Here is a 17,411-nt window from a genome sequence, read left to right as displayed (position 1 = left end):
TGAGTGGAATCCAGAGTATCTAACTTTAGCATCCGAAATACCCCTCAAAATGGCCCAGAATCCGGCGTACAAAAGGAGGAAAGGCGGGGTAACACCCTCATTTTCGCCAGGGTATTCTATTCGGTTAGGTATGTCATGTCCGATGATCTAATCAAGAGGAATTGTACAGGTAAGCAGGGGTATGACGCGACACTTAGTTTTACTCAATCCCATGAACAAAACCATGACAAATATTGGTATTGTGCATGGTGTTCAGGTTGTTTTTTTAAAAAATAGACTAGTCTACTACTGTTATGTGTGTTTACTTGTTTTCGTATGGAATCCGAATACAGTGTATTCTATGAGTGGAATCCAGAGTATCTAACTTTAGCATCCGAAATACCCCTCAAAATGGCCCAGAATCCGGCGTACAAAAGGAGGAAAGGCGGGGTAACACCCTCATTTTCGCCAGGGTATTATATTCGGTTAGGTATGTCATGTCCGATGATCTAATCAAGAGGAATTGTACAGGTAAGCAGGGGTATGACGCGACACTTAGTTTTACTCAATCCCATGAACAAAACCATGACAAATATTGGTATTGTGCATGGTGTTCAGGTTGTTCTTTTAAAAAATAGACTAGTCTACTACTGTTATGTGTGTTTACTTGTTTTCGTATGGAATCCGAATACAGTGTATTCTATGAGTGGAATCCAGAGTATCTAACTTTAGCATCCGAAATACCCCTCAAAATGGCCCAGAATCCGGCGTACAAAAGGAGGAAAGGCGGGGTAACACCCTCATTTTCGCCAGGGTATTCTATTCGGTTAGGTATGTCATGTCCGATGATCTAATCAAGAGGAACTGTACAGGTAAGCAGGGGTATGACGCGACACTTAGTTTTACTCAATTAAGCCGGCGTTTGCAAGACTCAACTTTCCTCTTCTTTACAGCAAATACAACACGAACAGCGGATGTCTTATGAAAGTCCAAAACATTAAGACAATCAAACACAAAGCCGCACTTGCAGGTTACACCAGCCAATCACACAGGGCCTGTCATTTTCAGACTCAGTAGTGATGTTTACCAGAAACTCACCTTTGCACAGCTATCGTGGCAGTTATATCAACATCAGACTTTGCTCATGCCCTCCCTCCACCGGTTGTTATTACTGTTGGGCTAGGTTACGATACACTAGTAACTTCATCAAGTCATGATACAGTTGCATCCGAGTGCAGTGACACAGAGTTCAAACGCCACACTCACCTATACTCCAGTGCCTATATAGTGTGTCGACGCCGAAATAATCCACTGTTATATATGGACAAAGATGCGGCGAAACAAACAACAGAAGCACAAGGGGTACCGTCAACAGTCCAGATAACTGCCTGGTGACCCAATATAATAGGTGTAATTATTTAAAACAAAAGAGAAATTATTTTATTCTTGGGGCACTCGCATATAAAATGTACAACACAAATCATTTTTGTATCTGTACAGTTTGCTGAAAGACATGAACGGATACTTTCAACGTTCCTGAATAATGCCCTCATACGAAAGAGAACGCATACTTACGCATACACATTACTTGCAATCAGATCAAATTCGGTTACGTTCCACATCAATTTTACGTATGAAATGGGGGCTGAACTTAATTTGATATATATTTAGTTTGGCGCGTTAATATTGCAATGCGTTGAGGGAAGATCTCGAGCTGTATCCGTAGAATTAATCCCACGCCAGGGCTTATGTTTTCGGTATAGCTCTGTCACGTAACGGAGTTACGTATAAAACACTTTAAAGTAATAACAAAAAATCAAAAGTAGACTTCAAAGTTTATTTGGAACGAAAAACAAATATTTCATCATAATTATCAAAGATAGATTTGTATGTAAATTGCCTAGACCTAGCTGTTGACAGATCGTGATAGCCGCTGGCTAATAGTCCAATTAGCTTGACAGTTCATGACTGTAAAAAGACGTTCTTTGTATGTAACCAGAAATTAAATGGGTGGTTGATAGGCACGCCTGTCAAGAGCTAGGAGTATATATGAAAGCATGTTGGAAAGATAGTTAGAGAGGGGTTAGGCAAGGCAAGGAAAGCGGCCTTGGGTCCTTAATGGACGGCAGTTAGGATGCGGGATTACCTTAAATGTCATGCTGTATTTAGAACTTATTATTATACTTAGAAAGAACGTGGAACAATAAAGAACTAACATTCGAACGGTTGTTGTTTAATAACTTAAAGACTTCCAACAGTTTAAGCGAACACTTAGAGAGTTCTGTGGCTGTTACGTCACAGCTTTGAGTATCGCTCGTAGGTTCCGGTTTGTTTTGTTCACAGAGCAAATGTCTGTAATCGCTTTATGACATGCGCTTCATGAATGGGACCGTTTTGAATATATCGATTGGTATTCCGCGAAGAATTATGCAAATTTTACAATTATGTCAATACTTGCATGTTCTTTTACAAACGAGCATTGTGTGTGATACTATCCACTTACTCTAAGCGTTACTTTACGTATTTGTAATTGATCTGGGAAAACGAGTGTGCCTTTTTGTTGCTTTTCGTGTTTTTCAACTCAAGGAAGTATATAAATAGGTCAACAAAACGTCCACTTACGCGTTTAGTTTATCAGTTATCAATTGAAATCGTTCTTAATTCACCGCCAGGTTTGTTTACTGCTTATTCAAATATTACTTGGACATTTTCATTAGATTATTTTTTGTTATTCTCTTTTAAAGATAACAACATTGTAGTTTACGTTGCTTTTCAAGCGACAGCCAAAATCCATATTAAACCATATGGTCAACCTTGCTTGCGTTTGTTTGTTCCTGTAGATAAGTATTCTAGTTCCTGAATATTTCATTTGGTAGGTAATTAAATGGTTAAAGTATAAGCAATTGGATTTCACTTGAGATGTGAACAACAAGTGTGAAGCGATCCGAATGATTTTGAGCTAGTTTACTGATAGCGACATTAGCCGTTATATTAAATTTCAATTACGGTATCATCTAAAGGGCATGTGTTTGCTGATTTGAAGGCCACAAGTTTTTTCGTTATGATATATTCGGTTATTTGTTTACAGTTTCTTTCTTTGAAATCGTTTAAAATGGTATCAAAAGAATATGGCGTCATCTAGCTTCCACAGACTAACGGGTTGGATACTTAAAATGTGTTTTTTATAGTGTAGAGTTTCATTGTAGAGAAACAGAAGAGCAAATCAATCGTATGGATAAAAAGGAAAAGACATGTTTCTTATAAAAGCATTGTATATACATTTTGACAGGTTAATTAAATTTACTTCCAATTTCTGATAATAAATTGACAATTGTTTGCTTTGTTAGTCACGTGTAATAAAATATTTTAATATATTTGGTTCTTAAGTCTGAATATTTTGGGCATATATATATATTCCCCTTCAATCAGTCGTCACACTTAGGCTGTTAGCGTGGACATTCGTGTATCAAAGGTCTAGTCTTGTGCACTATAGCTGGCAAACATTTACTGAATGCTGGTCAGTGCGGAAATACATAAGTTATAAAATGGAATTGTCGACTATTTAGAAAGCAATGACTAGCTATGTCCGCTGATAAAATGGAATTACCTATATTTAAAAACAAGATAATTTTGACGTTTATTGAGCGACAATAATTAAACTTACCTAATCACGAAATATTCTAGTTTTAAATCATAGTATATCAGTTAATTCTTAATGTGAACAGATACACATCCTCTGTGACGTAAAGCACATAGGATTTCGATCTTACATAATCAAAACATCAACATTTCCACATTTCCATCAAACCAATAATGTAAATAATTAATGAAACAGCTGTCAATAATTATCTTTTTTAGTAAAACAATGAAAAATACAGGGATGAGCCCATTAGTCGAACATTAAGTCACACACATTCCATTCCGAAATGTTCATGTTTATATTACCATGACCTGTATCCTAGCCTGCCCCGCCTGCTGCCTCGCTTTTGTAGTCGCCCTCCAATCCCGATTGGTCGCTAATTAGTATTGGTCATGTGAATCCGGTAGCTGTTCATTGATATTATCACGTGGTATGTTCTCAAGTGGCCCGCTAGCATGTGTAGTAAGTGGGTTTGGTCGTGGTCTTGTACCCCCGATCCTCCTGATATGCTTCGACAATTCATCCTATTTGTACACACTGGCATCAATGATGAGCTTGTCATTGAAGCATAGGGATCCCGATTGGGAGCCTCGACTTATCTAGTGCATTATTCAAGCCTATGCATGTGTACTCGCTCAGTGTAGGCCTCACGGGGTTCAAAGGGTGGTCATCTGTCAAATACTTGTTTTCAAATTTACTAATTTCATCCTGTCCTTAAAGCAGTTAACAATTGACAATATTCGGACATGTCTCTGTATTTAAACTGCCAAAACGATGCGCCCGTTCTATTTCTACATCGTCCTAAATCAGACAGGACATGCTTGTCTTTAATCTTTTTGATCACTTTCCTCCAATTTCTCCCCAAGCTTTCCTGGTACCCCATAGTACCGCTGGTTGTTTATTACGAGAATGACCATCGAGGATAATCAACATTGACCAAAGCTTACCAATTTCTGGTTTCATTTCAATATGTTCTTGTCTGAGAGATTCGTTATCAGCTTTGAAAGTGGTAAGGGTCGTGTTAATGTCATTAACTTGAGAATTAATGGTGGCAAGGTCAGTGCGCACTGCCGCTTTCATATCTCAACGAAGCGCAACTTCTTTTACTTTGGAATATTAAAATTTTCAAATGTTTAAAAATAAACGGACTTAAAGGCGGTTTAAAAAAACGACTCAGCTGCCTTTGGTCATTTATGGCAACAGAGTGCATAACCTATGCAGCAGACAACTCTTCAAAACTATATGCAGGCTTCCTTGACGTAAAGCAGGCTTTCGACAGTTTAGACTTTCACATACTTCACAAGTTGTACAATGCTTAAATTCAACTTTCATTACATCGTTACATCTGTAGTGTTTAGAAGTCAACATGAAAAACCACAAATACGATGTTGTTTGTACCTCATGGGATTATATCAATTTATAATGATACATAAAATCTGTTATGTGCTTGTAGTATATGGGTTAACTGTATATGTTAATAAACATACTGTTTCGTTCAAAAGCCTTTTGTTTGAACAGTATATGTTGATATGTAATGTCTCTCCTTTTATAGATATATGTGGAGGAAATAAAGAGTTTCTCTCCCCCTGTTAACCGTGCGTCACCGTTATGTATCAATACTAGTTTATATTTTATTATACATCTTTTACTTCAAGCATTACCAGGTTATCAGCAACAAAGTAATCAAGATAAGTCGGAATTATGCATAGATGTCGAGGCATGATAATGTTCAATTATATGACATTCTATGCTATGTATGCCCAAATGTATATTTTCTTTTGATGATTTCGAGATGTTTAAATAATTAACTTGTTTTTGTGTCTGTTTTTTATATACATTTGTCACATAATAAAGCTTAAACGTTTCTAAATTAATAATACAATGCAAACTACAGGGACAAGCCCAGTAGATGATATTTTGAAAATAAACCCTGCTTAGATGCACAAAGCATGGCCAAAAGGACAATGAACTAGATATACAAGCGTATAAAACACCGCCCTATGTTTTCGATAGTAGGGCAACGAATAAATGGAACGGGTTTTACCGATATAAATTACACAATTCTACTTTCACTTTCATTTACACCGTAGATTTCAATGTAAATCAATATTGAAATTATATTAAAAATGTAGTTTTCGAATGCAAGGATATTAAAGGGGAAAGTAACACGTACCACTTAGTTTTTCAACGTTAGTGATTCAGAATACATGTATGTATTTTGGTTGAACAAAGAAAGAGCTGGAGTAGATGTACATGTACATTTATCGGTCATAATCTATAGCTAGTGGTGACAAAGGTTACAGCATGTAAATACACTAATTATTGATATGATTGCTGGCTGACCATTTGTCACGATTTGAATTAAAATTAAAGACATTTTAGAGTGTATTTAAGACTCATTATTTTTAATGTTTTTTTGCGTCTTAAACAGTTGAAAGGTCAATTCATGACTTCCGCATTTTAATTAAATCGTAAATAAAGTTTGAAAAATAAAATGGAAGAACAGACAAATGAGCCGAATGAAGAACAGGGAACTGAACGTGTGAGCAGAGCCAGGGAACTGGATGAGCATAATGGTCAGGTAAAGATTGTGGTACATGGAGTTGAGGCCGGAGAGCCCGGGTGCGAAGACAGCACTGCCCAAAGGACAGACTGCACTGGTAGTAAGAAGCATTGTGTTGTGTATAAGTTGTGTGACAAGCAGGAGGAATTAGTGGATGCCTGGACGGAACTGTTTAAGGAGTATATCGAAGCTGACAAAGTTGAGGTAAATGTATATCTTATATAAATCATTCTGATGTGAATTAATTTATCTATAAATAATATTTATAATAATGTATTATTGAAGATAAACAAGTAATACCATGAAAATAGCTATGCGTAGTGTGAAATACAAAATCTCTGAAACAAACATTCAAAATCAAACATGCATGGGGATGGGGCCAAATATTTAAGAACATAAATACCCAGTAACGCCAGCCTGAGAAAATATTCAAAATATCTATAATGTAAACCTTTTTGTAATAGCATGTTTACAAAATAAATAAAACATGCAATTTCGAGTATTGAGTCTCAAACTCAGACACCAGACGTTAGTGTGAACACGAGTGATACTGTCAAACTCAGACACACAAGACGTTAGTGTGAACACGGGTGATACTGTCAAACTCAGACACAAGACGTTAGTGTGAACACGGGTGACACTGTCAAACTCAGACACCAGACGTTAGTGTGAACACGAGTGATACTGTCAAACTCAGACACCAGACGTTAGTGTGAACACAGGTGATACTGTCAAACTCAAACACAAGACGTTAGTGTGAATACGGGTGATCATGACTGAGTTACGCTTTTGATGATTTATGCAAAAATATGGAATTGATATCCTCGCAGCTGACTTGTTGAGGTATGTAAGTTGTATGCAAGTTCGCAAAATAAACTATAGACACAGCACCTTTTTAGATGTTTATCCCTTGTCAATTCCTATAATTGTTTGACATCTTTACAGGTGTACCAAGGCGATATATTTTACGAGGGACCTGCTGCAGACGCTATTGTAAGTCTTTACTTTATTATTATTATTATTATTATTATTATTATTATTATTATTATTATTATTATTATTATTATTCTGGTAACTATTATGTCCGTGCTCCTTTTTTCTATGACCATTTTTTACAGCAGACGCCCAACACTACTACATTTGCTATAGGTATATGTCTAATACCCCAATAATAGTGTCACGTTTTGGCCGCAACGTTTAGCTGGGTAAAAGGTAAGCTGGAAATGTGGCAGAACGTGGTTTTATCATGGTCAGTCAATAATGGCACAGGTCAATAAAACGTGATGAAACGTGAAAAAACGTTTGACGTTTAACTTTTAGACATGTTAAAACATTGGATACACAGCGTACTATAACTTGACAATAACGTGGAACAACATGGCTACAACGTAGCAAAATGACAACACGTGAACAAAACGTGTCCTGCCGGTTACTACAATGTACGTTGTGTTGCATTAAATTTTGTTGACACGTTTTGCTACGAAATGCTACGTTGTGACCTTGTTGCACCTATGCTTCCCTATCACGTTATTATATGATGCAACTCAATGCACTTCGATTTGAGCTGCATTATTCTACGTCGTACAAGGGTGAACGACGTAGTTTCTGCACAGTTCTGATGCGTGGTAGGACGCTATGATATGATCTGCAGCGTTGGTCAAGGATGTCAGTTTGGCAGATTGCATCTGCTACAGGCCACACACACATACACATATTACTACCCCTCCATCTAGGACCTCAACTCGTTTGTGCTTTTGCTATAGTCCAAATGCCAAATTACTCCCCTTGATCTCTAACCGGCGAATGCCGCCCTAGCCCTTGTCCAAGAGAAACTACTGCTCTAGAGGAAGAGGTTGAAAGAAGAAGAAGAAGAAGACAGAAGAGGAGAGTGTCTCGCAAATCATTTTTGCAGGGACTGGCTCCTGCGACGTGAATAATACGGCCAGTACCACTAATTCATGGAGGAGCTAGGGAAGAATAATCTGGCCACTTTCAAGAACTTCCTTCGAGTTGACCACCTCCCATTGCAGAAACTGTGGGACAGATTGCCTTCAAAGAAGAACAGTTGGTTTTCGAAGGCGCTACCACCTAGTCTGAGAATTGCCGTATTTTTTCTCCACCTCGCTACTGGTGACAGATACCACTCGCTGATAAACTGATTCAGAGGAGCCCACGATACCATCTCTCACTTGGTCAAAGAAATATGTGAGGCCATCGTAGCAGAGTACTCTGAAGAGAGGACAGATCCCTCCCTGGCTGGTGCTAAAAGGTGCTCATGGACACTTTCTTGACTGGTCGTCTTCATAGAGGTCCTTGCTGCCCCTCTCGTGACCCCATGGCCCTCTACCTCTTGTATGGGTTGCATGGCTACAGTGGCTATACCGCTCTCTTCTTTCTGCTTTTTCCCCTGCAGACCCTGGTATAGAGCTCCCCCTCTCTCTCTTTCTCTTTGGCGACAGTTTTTGGTTCATTTTATGAATGGAAATAATGTTTGTATATCTCGCTCGACAGTTATTCAATATTCAGTAATGATTTGGTTTGCCGTAAAGCCAGTGAGTGCCGGTTTTTTTAGCTAAACGTTGTTACATCGTTGCGAAAGCGAAGCACAACGCGTTTATAGCGAAACTAGAGCATGGCAAAAAAGAGGCATAAGTCAATGTTGATATTCGGTGTCACCAACAACGAGGCCACAACGTGGCTAGCATGTGGCGGGCCAAATCCGGGCGTCAGAAACGGGCCACAACCGCGGGGCTAACCCTTGACAGTACAAATGTGTAAAACTGGATTTTTATCTTACAAGATAACATTGATTACACCAATTCATCCCCTCCTGTCAATTGATAAAGATGAGATAAAAAAACAACGCTTTCTTATTATGATTACTTTACGAGGTATCATGTTTTCCGCTTCAGGTATCTCCGGCCAACAGTTTTGGAGACATGGACGGCGGGATTGACCTGGTCTACTGCAGACACTTCGGCTGGCAAATGTAAGACTCGCGTCTAGGGCTCCTAGCTGTATCTAATCAAAGCACTGATAGTGCTAAATGGCTTGTCCGATGATTCCTTCTATGGGATGTCAAAAAAGATCATATGAATGATAGCATGGCACTCGCTCTCACGCCTACCCGTCCACACACCCAACCTACCAACTCACCCGCCCGCACACGCACGCACGCACGCACACACACATACACTCACCACTCAAAACCCGCTCACAACCCAACCTACCGACGCACTGCCCGCACACACACACACACACACACACACACACACTCACACTCACCACTCAAAACCCGCTCACAACCAAACCTACCGACGCACCCGCCCGCCCGCACACGCACACACACACACACTCACACTCACCACTCAAAACCCGCTCACAACCCAACCTACCGACGCACTGCCCGCACACACACACACACACACACACACACACACTCACACTCACCACTCAAAACCCGCTCACAACCAAACCTACCGACGCACCCGCCCGCCCGCACACGCACACACACACTCACCACTCAAAATCCGATCACAACCCAACCTACCCACCATATTGACTCGATGTATTCCATGAGCAGCAGAACATAACGTACATCATAGCAAAAGGTGTTTTTCAGATTCAACCACATTTGTATACTAGTGTGGTATTCTTTTATGCCTAACAACTTTAATTTTAAGAGAATGTGAACACAAATGTAGTATATAGAGAACTCTTTCAATTCCGATCATTGCTTAAAAAAGAGAGTCTAAAAATACTTACAACTGTACATACTAAGGCCAATTATCCGTAGAAATACTATATGGAAATAAGAATCATTACAATGTTCATAAGCATATAACTTACATACGCAGTGCTGGATATTTCTTTTAACTTGCACGCATAAATATAGCAGTAAAAAGAAAATAACCAAGCTTACTAAGAAGTTGGAGTATGAACGCCAATGCATGTTTGCAAAATCTGATTTATATTTTAATGGATAATGTTGAAGAATATATGTTCTTGAATCATTTTGTGTTTAAGAATATCATTATTTTATTATTTAAACTATATTTTAATGAACGATACATACATATTAATAACTCCTTTAAGGGTTGAATAAAGATATTGAATTAGATCGCATTGAATATACATTTTGATTTTTTTTCTGTCACAGGCAGGACCGCCTACAGAAGAAAATACGCGAAGAGTTTAATGGAGAATTGCTTGTGGTAAGAATATAGGAAACGCGGCTGATGCTTTAATTTCCATCTTCCATTGTCTAGTTTTCAAAAATTGAAGTAATATTTTTTTCGTAAAAAAATTCCAGGTCTTTAGCATTGGTGTCGTCGTTACCATTGGTGTCGTCACTTCCATTGATGTCGTCGTTACCATTGGTATCGTCAGAACCATTGTTGGCGTCATAATCATTGGTGTCGTCGTAACCATAGGTGTCATCGTTATCATTGGTGTCGTCGTTACCATTGGTGTCGTCATTATCATTGGTGTCGTCAATATCATTGGTGTCGTCGTTACCATTGGTGTCGTCAATATCATTGGTGTCGTCAATATCATTGGTGTCGTCAATATAATTGGTGTCGTCGTTATCATTGGTGTCGTCGTTATCATTGGTGTCTTCGTTATCATTGGTGTCGTCATTACCATTGGTGTCGTCAATATCATTGGTGTCGTCGTTACCATTGGTGTCGTCATTACCATTGGTGTCGTCAATATCATTGGTGTCGTCGTTACCATTGGTGTCGTCATTACCATTGGTGTCGTCGTTACCATTGGTGTCGTCGTTACCATTGGTGTCGTCATTACCGTTGGTGTCGTCAATACCATTGGTGTCGTCAATATCATTGGTGTCGTCATAACCGTTGGTGTCGTCATTACCATTGGTGTCGTCAATATCATTGGTGTCGTCGTTACCATTGGTGTCGTCATTACCATTGGTGTCGTCAATATCATTGGTGTCGTCATTACCATTGGTGTCGTCATTACCATTGGTGTCGTCATTACCATTGGTGTCGTCGTTACCATTGGTGTCTTCGTTACCATTGGTGTCGTCATTACCATTGGTGTCGTCGTAACCATTGGTGTCTTCGTTACCATTGGTGTCGTTGTAAACATTGGTGTCATCATTATCATTGGTGTCGTCGTTACCATTGGTGTCGTCGTTACCATTGATTTCATAGTAAACATTGGTGGCGTCGTTACTTTTGGTCACGGTGTCGTCATTATCATGGGTGTCGTCGTTGCCATTGGTGTCGTCGTTACAATTGGTGTCGTAGTAAACAATGGGGTCGTCGTTGCCATTGGTGTCGTCGTATTCATTGGTGACGTAGTAAACATTGATGTCGTCGTTATCATTGGTAACGTAGTTACCATTGATGTCCTTGTAAATATTGATGTTGTCGTTACCATTCGTGTCATCCTTACCATTGGTGTCATGGTTACAATTATTGTCCTGGTTACTATTGATGTCTTGGTTAGCATTAGTGTCGTCGTTACAATTGGTGTCGTTGGTTACCTTTCGTGTCGTATTTACCAATGGCGGCATCACAACCATTGCTGTGACCGTGCACAACACTTTATTAGCACGTTAACCAGTTCAAGATTACCTGTGCTTCAAGTAGCAATCCGCATGTATACATGGCATGGCCCAATAATCTGGATTAAAAATTGTCAAGGTATGTCCCAGGTTAGTCTTATAAACGTCCGAGTTTCATTATGTACACTCTACTTTAATGATGTTTTTGTTGAATGTTAAAGGGTCAGGCGACGATACTCCCTACAATGGAAGACTTGTCGATCGTTGATTGGTCCAAGTACAACTGCGGGGAGCCAATCAAATACCTGATATCAGCGCCCACCATGCGCGTACCAGAGACGATCGCGGAGACCGTGAATCCTTACCTCGCCTTCAGGGCCGTCATATTGGCAGGTAAGCACAAATTGTCGTCTTAGCGTTGGCATGACTGCCTAAACTAAAACTTTTACCACACTTCTTTAACCCATTCTCGTTTACCAGAGTTACGTATCTTTCACCTGAGTGACGTACAACACTCAGGTTCATTAGATTTTATAACGATCGAACCTCTGATGAATGAGAATGCTTTAAACGGAATTCGATCACTACGCACCTCAATTGTGAGAGTAAACACTTGGATTTTTTTTAAATTGATAACGATTAAAATCTTGTATAATGATGTATATTTCAGTTGACGAATTCAACAAGACAGCCAGTGAACCAATCCGCAGTGTCCTGTGCCCGGGGCTGGGGACGGCTGTTGGTAAGATGCCACAGGACAGGTGCGCGTACCAGGTGAGGACAAAGTCCGGATGCTAGTACGTCTTGCTAAGAACTTTTAGCATACACTTATCAAGCATAAAACATGTTTGTAAAATAAATTTACTAGCATCAAAGTATGACATAAAAGTCTAAAAATATAACCAATTTTTTTTAGAAAAATGACAGTAAAGAAATAAAAATGAAACGTTAAGATTGACAACAGGTTTCAATCCAGAAGGACCATCGATATGTTACTTGTATTATGTTACACTGTAAACATAATTCAAACACATAAGAGCGAAGGTTGTCAATATTCAAATGAGACTCGCTCTTGAACAAAGTAATGTCAACAACTATTGCTAGCAAGCAGAATGTTAACTCGATACCTTCAAAGAGAGTAATCCAACCGGTTATTCGTGTATTCATGCTTAAATATGACCAAAGATACATACCAAAGCCGAGAGTGTAGCTTTAATTGTCTGCCATGTACTAAATACATAATATTTATGAGTTTTAACAAGTGATTGACAATCGGCTGGATTTTCGATTAATCGGATAGACATACCGACTGAATGAATCGGATGTATTGAAAACTATCAGAAAATTTAACAGAACATATTTTGTGTCATTTCGCATCTAGTTAGTAGGTACTGCTAATCAAAATCACATGTATTCCATCGCCTAAGAATAAAACAGAATAGAGAAGTGAAATATTTACATTTTTTACAACCGACACCTGTATGATATGTGTAGTTTTAAAACGGACGCTCTGTACGCATTGTAGAATCAACTAAGTATTTTGTATGATAATACAAAACAATACAAACTTTACTGTGTCAGGCAAGAAAGTTCGTCCTCTTTCAAAAATAACGCTTTTGCACTAAACCTTTAACACGTTCACGGTTTAATCATCTATAGTTAGCTTGTGTCGCATGCATGTACGTGTTTTGTTGGCAAGAATGTACGAGTAATTATACACTTTCTCGTGCAATAGAGTTAACAAAGCTTTATTCAAATGCAACATTACATTCACTAAAGTGAAAAATGTTTTCATGCATGGTTAAATGCACTTACATCTTACCTGGTGTTTTTGTATGCTGTAGATGCTACAAGCGTACGAGGCTTATGTGAAGGCCTGAAACCGGAACTGGTTGCGCCCACTAGTCTTGGTCAGCCATTCATACACCACGAGGACATGGTTCAGGTACCCCCGCCTTGTGTTTTTATTTCACGTACATAAATTAAGCCGGTGGCAATAGAACTATATGACTACATGGCAATTGTATCTTATACATAAGTTCTGACTTAAAGGTCTTTAAACGCACTTCATACGTCTTACCAGCATCACGTGAAATTCCCTTTTGACAAGTCTTTAAAGGAACTCGCTCGTGATTGTATCAGGTACATTTTTGTGTGACGAAAAAGTGGGGCAAATCATTAGTTTTACAACGAGGATACTGACGGCTGGAACCTTGCAACAAATAATGATTTATTCTCAAATTCTGTCTTTTCAGTCCACAAATTGGAATAGCATTAGAACAACGAAAACATAAAATTAAGTTGTCCTTAAATTTGTGTACGAGTCCTTGTGAGCCTGAGGCTTTGTTGTCAGTTTTCTAATTTTTCATTGACTGTACTGCCATGGGTTTGCAACCCAGTTAATGCAGATTTTTGTTTATACGTTGAATGCATTTTTTTTTCTGCAATTTCTGTATCAAAGAAAAAACGTTATAATACATGTATAAGTGTTTTCATATGCATTACCTGAAAAGGAATGGTGCCAAAACACGAGCGAGTCCCTTTAAAGACATATTGGCACTTGCTTCACAAAGGTCTTGATATGTTATTGATAAAGATGCACATATTTTTCGCTTTACCATGTTGATTGTTTGGTTACAGTATGGAGAGAATGGGGAAGAGAAGAATGATCCACCTAAGTCGGACACAAAACTCACAGGTGATCTGGTCCTTATCACTTATTATTTTTTTTGTTCATTTGGCAAGTATGTATAAACAGTGATACTCGCCAATGTCTATCTTATCAGAGTTATCCACTTTATGACAACAGTTATCCCCATCTTTTTAAAGAAATCACTGAATTACGGCTTGGTGTTTGAAATGAATATACAAGATACATTCCGTCCTATATCGGTTAAACTCTCAAAATGCCAGGTGAAATAACTGTGTTCTATACAAAGGTTATTGGTTATTGTTGATGTGTAAATATAAATAAAATGTGTTTTCAATAGAATAGTTATAGGCGTAGTGCTTGTCTATATTCTAGATTGTGTGTGTGTTATATTACAGACCCCACCAAGCCTCCACCAACAGAGCCGGGAACCACGGGGGCAGCAGGTGACGACGATGCGTCAACCCCTGTGTAGACCGCAGGTGCTTGATGTTTGCTTTCTGCGCTTGATAAGTTTGGCGATGATCTATAACATGGGATGCGTTGTTTTGCAAATTATATGATTAAATCATCAATATGATAACATAAGAAGTATTTGCTTTCAACCACTGTTAAAAGAGATCGTCTCGGCTCGTCGGACAAGACTTCCGGCAATGCTCGTGTAGACACGTGCTGCCATAAACTGTGCTGTATTCTATTGGTGAACTGATGTTTACCTGTGATAACACACTGTACAATCTACAACAGTAGTGATGTTCAGTATTCTTATCGTTTCATATTTTTTAATTATACTTTATGCTATGCATTCATTGAAACGCTTTTAATCGCAATGTATTTTCTGCATTATATCTCATTCTTTTAAATGTTCTCTGTTATAAAATATGAGATGTATGTATAATATATGAAATATTCCCGGCTTCTTAATCTCACAATGTTGTGTATATTTCTAATGTTCACAAGCGTCAGAAATCATTTTATTTTAGGTTTAAACTGATCATATCGGGTGTGTTTAACTCTGCAGTACTATTTGTTTATAATACATGTGTACTAGTTGTTTCTATTAAACACATCTGGCTTTTTTGCTCAAATTATATTTTCAGTACGCATGAAAATGGCTTCCTTTACAAGCGTTCAAGCCAATTTTAAAATGGCATTTAAATGACATTTTTTTAAATTATTTTCTTTATTTCTTCGATCGAAATTGTTTCATTTAACGCGAGTTTGAACTCTGGAAATGGTATGCTTGAATCAATGTTTAGCCAATAACGGTTTGGGATTAGCAAACAGACGTATTGGTAAATGGGAATCCGAAAAATCCTAAAATCAAATCAATTGTTAAAATTGACGTTACGTCATTACATTAATTCCAGAAAATGGCTAGATACGGACATTGTCCGTCTAAAATGAAAAGAGGCATCGTAACAACGTTATTTAAAGAGGTAAAAAAGACAAGCTGAACCCAACAAACTGCAGATTTCTATCGCTATTTTCAAGACGTCTTAAACTATAGTTGAGGAAGTAGAATATAAACACTTTCAAATATGTTCAAATAAACGGACTTAAACCTAAAAAAATGATGCAGCTGCTTGTCAACGTCATTTATGGAAAAGGAGTGTAAAAACTATGCAGCAGAAATCTCTTCAAAATATATGCACGCTATCTCTACGCCAAGCACGCGTTTAACAATTTGGACTTTTGGATTTTTATCAACAAGTTGTATATTAAACCATTACGATTATAATTATCGCGCACGCTAATGTGTTTAGCTGTGTGCGGAGTATTTCCCATACATCCGCCAGGCTGGTTCCCCATCAAGAAAGGTGCGCGACAGGGGAAATATTTCAGTGCTTTTTTATTTCTTCATATATATAAACATGTTCCTTGTACTGGAAAAACTCCCTGAAAGCTTACATATATACAACAATAGCTTTGTTTACCCGACTGTGGCTTATCACATGATGTTATTCGCATTCAAACAATGTTGCATATTTACTATAAGTACACCAGGATAACTGTCATGTTAACGTATTCATATGTAAATTAGTAGTGTTAAATGAAATGCAATACATAAAATCATCAAAATATCCATTGGCGTGTAGGGAGTGACATTCTTAGTGACACAGAAAACGACGTACTCGTGAGAGTAGCAATGGCAATTACTCCGATCCAAGTGTAAACGTGAATAATTGTTTTACAAAGCTACATAGATACTTTAGCCTCGGTGATTCCACTACTCTACCGTATATACGAAAGTGTGGTACTATTGAAGGCGAAAACGTACTTTCTTAAAGCATGCAGAGTATGTCTAGACGCAAACGTCAGACATCTACTTGGAATATATCCTCCGGAAGAGTACACAGGCAGAAGAAAATTGTCATTTCTTGGACAATTTTGTAAAAAAAAGTTATTTATCTTGTAAGTGTTGTTTGCCAATATACTCCATAATTGTTTTAACTACCCCGGTTCATACATCGACTGATAAAGAATACTGTGCAAGCTCTCGTGTATACGTGTGCTCCCACAACTATGTACGTTCATCAATGTTCCGTAATCGGAATACGTTGAAGTCTGTTATTCGGCACGCGGTCAACACATATGAAACTAACAAATACAAGAGTAAATTGACACTGCTCTGCAAATATTTATAACTATCCATTATGATTACATTCCGTCCAGTCTATATCATATGATTCTTCAGCAGAATGTATAGGGGATAATGTAGATCTACCGTTCAACGTCTGTGCAAATTGTTCCAAAGATTTATCATTATTTGTTCCAGTTGTCGATTTCACACTGAACATATTGCAACGCATTTATTAATGTTCTGTAACGAAACGGATAAACAAAGAAATGACACGCGGAAATGTGTGTCCAAGGGCATGCAATCAAGAGTCTATCACTATTAAACTCCATGAGCTCAGGCTCACGCTAAACGATAAAACAAAAGATGTATTGCTTCGGAGTAATATTGCACTATATTCATAAATAAATTTTGCGCGGAACGGTTGTATAATTATTATGCAATGTAGGCTAGTATTGCCTT

At 38.3% G+C, this 17,411-nt stretch overlaps 1 protein-coding gene across 1 annotated transcript; it reads left to right on the top strand.

Annotated features, from left to right (window-relative positions):
- Positions 1–5,691: 5,691 nt before the first annotated feature.
- LOC128238760 (uncharacterized) lies at positions 5,692–15,448 on the top strand. The gene is made up of 9 exons (XM_052954999.1): positions 5,692–6,386; positions 7,128–7,175; positions 9,095–9,171; positions 10,342–10,396; positions 11,940–12,111; positions 12,389–12,492; positions 13,563–13,663; positions 14,359–14,416; positions 14,767–15,448. Exons 1-7 carry the CDS (start codon positions 6,114–6,116, stop codon positions 13,596–13,598), a joined length of 765 nt encoding a protein of 254 aa, XP_052810959.1. The 5' UTR covers positions 5,692–6,113; the 3' UTR covers positions 13,599–13,663; positions 14,359–14,416; positions 14,767–15,448.
- Positions 15,449–17,411: the final 1,963 nt, after the last annotated feature.

The sequence above is a fragment of the Mya arenaria genome, chromosome 6 (assembly GCF_026914265.1).
Source record: "Mya arenaria isolate MELC-2E11 chromosome 6, ASM2691426v1".
In the NCBI taxonomy this organism is placed as follows: domain Eukaryota; kingdom Metazoa; phylum Mollusca; class Bivalvia; order Myida; family Myidae; genus Mya; species Mya arenaria.
This window is presented reverse-complemented; position numbering and strand designations above follow the sequence as displayed.